At 20.4% G+C, this 6,000-nt stretch overlaps 1 protein-coding gene across 2 annotated transcripts in view; it reads left to right on the forward strand.

Annotated features, from left to right (window-relative positions):
- The window catches only part of LOC122497906 (plexin domain-containing protein 2), a 32,068-nt gene extending 26,828 nt beyond the window's left edge, over nucleotides 1-5,240 (forward strand). For both annotated transcript variants that reach the window (XM_043605307.1, XM_043605306.1), the window contains exons 6-8: nucleotides 1,230-1,628; nucleotides 1,807-1,943; nucleotides 4,443-5,240. In XM_043605307.1, the coding sequence (XP_043461242.1) occupies nucleotides 1,230-1,628; nucleotides 1,807-1,943; nucleotides 4,443-4,511 (605 nt within the window). In that variant the 3' untranslated portion in view covers nucleotides 4,512-5,240. The remainder of the gene's footprint in view (nucleotides 1-1,229; nucleotides 1,629-1,806; nucleotides 1,944-4,442) is intronic.
- Nucleotides 5,241-6,000: the final 760 nt, after the last annotated feature.

A 6,000-nucleotide genomic window follows, 5' to 3' on the forward strand; every position in this document is an offset into this window, starting at 1 on the left:
AATTTAATAGTAAAATTTACTAATTCAAAAGCAAAAAGTCAGTGAATAATTCCAATTAGTAAACATTTTTACTAATTCAAATTTAGAGAGAAAGTATTGTAGCGGAGTTTTTAGAAATAATTTAACTTTGAAATAATTTCAAATTATAATCTTTGAATGTTTGAATTTTTCATACTTTTAACTAAAAATTGTGTTAGATTTAATTTTTTTAAAAAAGTTTAATTGAATTTTTTTAAATTTATTTGAAGTTTCTATTTTCTAATATATAATTGAAGAATTTTTGAATAATCGAAGAAATTTCGTAAAATTGAATTGTAAACAAAAGGATTTGAAAATTTTTAAATAAATTTTTCAAAAATGATTAAAACTAATAAATTTAAAGAAGAATTTTAGTTAAAAATTCTGGAAAACAATAACTGAATTGAAGTGATGAAAGTAATTTTGAATAAATAACAGTAACAATATTTTTATAATATAAAATAATGATTTTATCAGTCGGTCATTTTTAATTATCTTAAAACATGAAGATATCGATTGCTCCGAGTCGAAGACTCGGAGTTAAAAACATTTATTAGAGTTATTTAATTTTGTAAAATATAAATGTAGTTTTAAAAACCTGGAAAAATTCCGTTTTTTAATTAGGAAAACCTGGAAAAGTTGAATTTGAAAAATTTAATTAGAAATTTCTGAAAAAATGAAGTTCTTTAAAAATCGTAATTAAATTTTTTTAAAAACAGTTGAATTCTCGAAAATAATTTTAAAAATTGATTTAATTTTATTAATTTCTTTGAAATAAATTTTATATTTGAAAGCATTTAATTTTATTACTTTTAAAAATTGTTTTGAAATATAATCATAGTTTTTTTTAAATTAAAAGAATTTAAATAATTAAATTTAAAAAATAATTATTCTAAAAATATTTTAGTTAATTAGAACAATATTGTGAAAACTAGACTTAATCAAATGGACTAAATTTAGAAATTGATTTCGACTTATAATGTTCAAGAAAGAACAAACTCGACTAAATTGGCAGATTTCCAGTTACAAAAATAATTTTCACTATCAATTGTATAATTATAAGATTATTATTATTTTTATTTAAAATTTATTCTTAACATCTATTTTTCTTTGATTTTTATGTTTTTTTCTTCCATATCTTTCTAATTTATGAAAAATGGTAGTAATTTTTTTTGACAATAACAAAACTATTGAATTATTTTTGTTTTCAGTTAACCGCAAGAAGACAATCTATGAATATCATCGAGTTCACTTTAATCGTCAGGATATTAAAAATTTCACTGTTATTTATTTAACGGCATTACCAACTTGTCTACAAATGGAGAATTGTAAAGATTGCCTCACAAAAGTGCCAGAATTCAATTGTAAATGGTGTCCTGAATTGCAACAATGCAGCACGGGAGTTTCGCGATCAAAACAAGATTGGTTGTTGAAGGGTTGCGACAAGAAGAGTATTAAAGAATTAGCTGGTTGTTCAGCAAAAACTACTTCCTATAAGGATCATATTGATACACAAGGACACGATGAACATATCGCCAGGGAAGAAGTATTGTCGGCCAGCGTGAAACCTAGTCAACATTCTAGTCCAGCTGCTGGTTCCTTGGAGCACGGTAAAACTTTTTAAATAGTTTACTAAAAAATTTACATTATTATCAAAATTAAAAATTTTAACTTTACAATATTATCTACTCAGGTAAATAATAACAAAATTATTATTAGATAAGGTTCTTTAGTAAATAATTATAAATACGATTTTTCTTTAATAATATTAAAAATTTTTTACTGCAGCTCGCGAAAACATGAATATGAGCGTTTCTGGCATCATCGGAATCCTGGTGATTATTTCTCTTGTTGCTGGTTTAGCTGGTTGGGCTGTGTACGCATATCGTAATCCTCACAGTGCTTCGGGACAAATACTCATTCGGGTGAGTTTTTTTTCTATCATAAATAAATGATTGTTTGATTATTTAAATTAGTAAGTTAAAAAATTTATTATTTATTATATTATCTGTTTTATACAGTTAATAAATTTATTATTTTTATCATTTTTTTAACTCTGTAATTAATGTATAAAATTCTTGAATGCAATTCCATTCTGATATCTATTCTATTTCTTATTATTTTGTAAATTAAAAAATTTCATATTTTCAGGAATAAATATCTACTTTTGAATGATTACAGATTGAAATTTAAAGAATTCACTTATTAAGTACATAGTATTAAATATTCTTGTTTATTATTATTATTATTCAAAAATTTTAATAAAATTTCTCGAAAGAATACAATTATTATTAAAATTATTAATTAAACTCGATTATTTTTAAGAATTTTAATATAAATTCAATTATTTTTAAAAATTCATTATTTTCAAAATATTTAGTAAAATTCCTTCAAAAAATACAAATATTTTCGAAAATTCAGATAAAATCTTTCGAAACAATTTAATTATTTTTATGAATTGTAAAATCTTACGCAAGAAATTCATTATTTTCATAAATAAGAAAATTCTTCGCAAGATTAAAATATTTTCATAAATCCTGATCAAATTCTTCAAAGGAATTCAATTATTTTCATAAATAATAAAAATTTTCGGAGGAATTCAATTATTTTCAATACAATTTTAATTACATTTTTTTAAAGAATACAATTATATTTAAAAAAATTATTTAAATTCAATTATTTTCAAGAGAGTTAATAAAAATTCTTCGAAACAATTAAATTATTTTTATAAATTGTAAAATTCTTTGCAAAAATTCAATCATTCTTGTAAATAATAAAATTCTTCTGAGAAATTTAATTATTTTCAATACAGTTTTAGTGATAAAATTTCTTGGAAAAAATTCAAATATATTCAAGATATAATTTTTTTAAAAAAATTCGATTATTTTCAAGAATTTTAATATAAATTCAATTATTTTCAACAATTTTGATCAACATTTTTTTAAAAAATTATTATTTTCAAAATATTTAGTAAAATTCCTTCAAATATTTTCAAAAATTCAGATAAAATCCTTCGAAACAATTTAATTATTTTTATGAATTGTACAATCCTCCGCAAGAATTAAATTATTTTTATAAATAAGAAAATTTTACGTAAGAATTAAAATATTTTCAAAAATAATAAAATGTTTCAAAATTCTTTGTAAATTTCTATTATTTTCAAAATTTTCAATTAAAATTACTTTTAAAAATAAATTATTTTTGACGAAATTTAATGAAATTAAAAAAAATGTGATTATTTAGAATAACTCTAATACAATTGTTTAAAAGAATTTAGTTTTCTATGAATAATTTTAATAAAATTTAATAGGAAAATGGTTAATTACAATTAATAATAAACACGATTATTTTAATAACTTAAAAGAAAATCTTCGTAAAATTCAATTAGTCTCAAAATTTTCAGTAAAAATGATTTAAAAAACTCCATTATTTTCAAGGAAATTGAAATAAATTTTTCAGAACAATTCAATTATTTTTCAAGAATTTGAATAAAAATCTTGCCAAGAATTAAATTATTTTGAATACAATAATTTTAATTGCATTTTCTCGAAAGAATTCAATTATTGATAAAAATGTTGATAACATTCTTGAGATGAATTCAATTATTTTCAAATTTTTTTTTCTAAATACTTCACACGAATTCAATAATTTTCAGTACATCGACAATTTTAATTGTTTCTAAAAATAATTAAATTTTTTAACAAAATTTTATTAAAACTTTTTTAAATAATTTACTCATTTCTCGTAAACATTCATATTTTTCAGTAAAAAAAATTTTGTCAGGGAAAGTAATTTTAATGTCAGTAAATTTTGAAATTTTAATTCTTGGTGAACAAATAATATTAATAAAAATAATATAAAAAAGCATTTAAATATTTATTAAACAAAAATTAATTAAATTTGTAAAATCGGCTAAATTTATTTTTTCCGTGTACATCGATAATTTAATTGTTTCTGAAAATAATTAAATTCTTTAATAAAATTTTATTAAAACTTTTTTTAATAATTTAATTTTCTGTAAAATTTTTTCTATTTATTGATATAATTCGATTCTTACGAAGCATTTAAAAAATAATTTCATTGTCCTTGGAATTCAATTAAAATTGTATTTAAAATAATTAAATTCAATGATTTTCAGTACATTAATTTAAAAATTTTAATCATTTAAGAAGAAAAATTACTTTAAAAAATTAGGAAACTAAAAAAGCAAGTAGCAACTAACTTTAATTGCGAACAGATTACCGGAATACAACGATTATTAATAATAGATTATTTATTATTTTTTTAACTCTGTAATTAATATATAAAATTCTTGAATGCAATTCAATTTATTTAACTTTAAACATATTTCAAAAAAACTAGATTTCTTATGTAATTTTTATTCAGATGTTTGAACTGAATTTACCCTGTATATTATTTTTTAGTATCGACCAAGTCAGTGGAGTTGGAGAAGAGGCGAAGCACGTTACACTGTCGCAACGATTCACATGTGATGTACTTTACAATATTACGATTTCAAGTCGATGGCGTTATTTATCAAATTTATCGAGTTCACAAGTATCGTTTTGCTGGTGTTGTGACGTACTTTTTTTTTATCTAAAAAATCATGATAGCAAAAGAGACTAGAAATAAAATTCGGTACCACAAAAAGGCAAAAATTGAACAACGTTCAATAATTTTACATATTGTGTTTTAAGAATTTTATTGTCATAAAAACTCGATTGAAATGAGTATAAAAAGAAATTAAATCTTTTTTGCAAAAGCTAGCGGGAACATGGCAATTTTAATTGAATTATACAAATTTTTTTTTATATAAAAAAAGATATTTATGTTCAGAATGTTTTTCGTTCAGTTTTTTTTAAGGAACAGCAAAACAAAAGAAAACTGAAGGAAAAAAGACTGTGCTTTTTTCTGAAAAACGGCAATTATATTTTCCATTTTTAATAACAATTTTTTGATGATCATTTTTTTTTTTTGAAGTTTGCCTAGAATTTTGTCATCAAAAAGAAATAAGTGATTTTTCGTCGCCTTAAAACGCTAATAAATTAAACAAGGACAAACGAATGTTTCTTGATCGTCGACAATAATTGTGATTTTAAACAACGTGTGGTATATATTGTTATTGTTTAAGAATCGTTTTTCACCGTTAGATAAATTGTTTTTACATAATTATAATTACATATATAACTTAAAGAACGTATTTCTTATCTTTCATAAAGAAATAATTTTTTTTATATGAATGACAAGATAGAAAAACGTTCTTACTTATAACTGTACGTAAATTTTTGTAATTTCAACCGACACGTTTTTTATAAATCATGAAACTATGGTCTAATCACGGGTATTAATGTTTAAAAAAAAATCGTTAATTTTTTTTTCCAAAAAAGTTCAATATCAGACTATTATTAAATAAAAATCTAATCAAATTTAAGATGAAATTAAATTAAAGTAAATGGAATATAATCTTGATTATTTAACAATTTGTTCTGGTATTGAACATAAAAATAATTGTGAAAAAAAGGGTTAAAGGAACAAATTAATATTAAACTAAAAGACTAAAATTGATCTGATTTTAAATATTAAAGTAAAGATAAAAATTTTAATGTATAATTCGAATGAATGTTTTTAAATTAAATTTTAAATTTTAATGTTTATTCATATGTATTTAAATAAAAAATCGTCTCGAAATTATATTAAGATTCAAACAAGGAAACACACACTTTCAATTTGTAAATAGTGTTATGACTTGTATATAACTATATAACTAGAAAAATATATACAAAAGAAAAAGAAAACCATAGTTTCGTTACTTGAAAGAGAAAAATATTTTATAAACAAATACGTAATACATATGCATAATAATTATATATATATATATATATATATTTTACACACAAATTTTTAGAAAAGAAAAATCATGTATCTGTCAATTAATATTCTATTTTAATTGTATATATTATACATATATATAACTAGTACTAT

This window comes from Leptopilina heterotoma, unplaced genomic scaffold (genome assembly GCF_015476425.1).
Source record: "Leptopilina heterotoma isolate Lh14 unplaced genomic scaffold, ASM1547642v1 Lhet_14, whole genome shotgun sequence".
Lineage (NCBI taxonomy): Eukaryota > Metazoa > Arthropoda > Insecta > Hymenoptera > Figitidae > Leptopilina > Leptopilina heterotoma.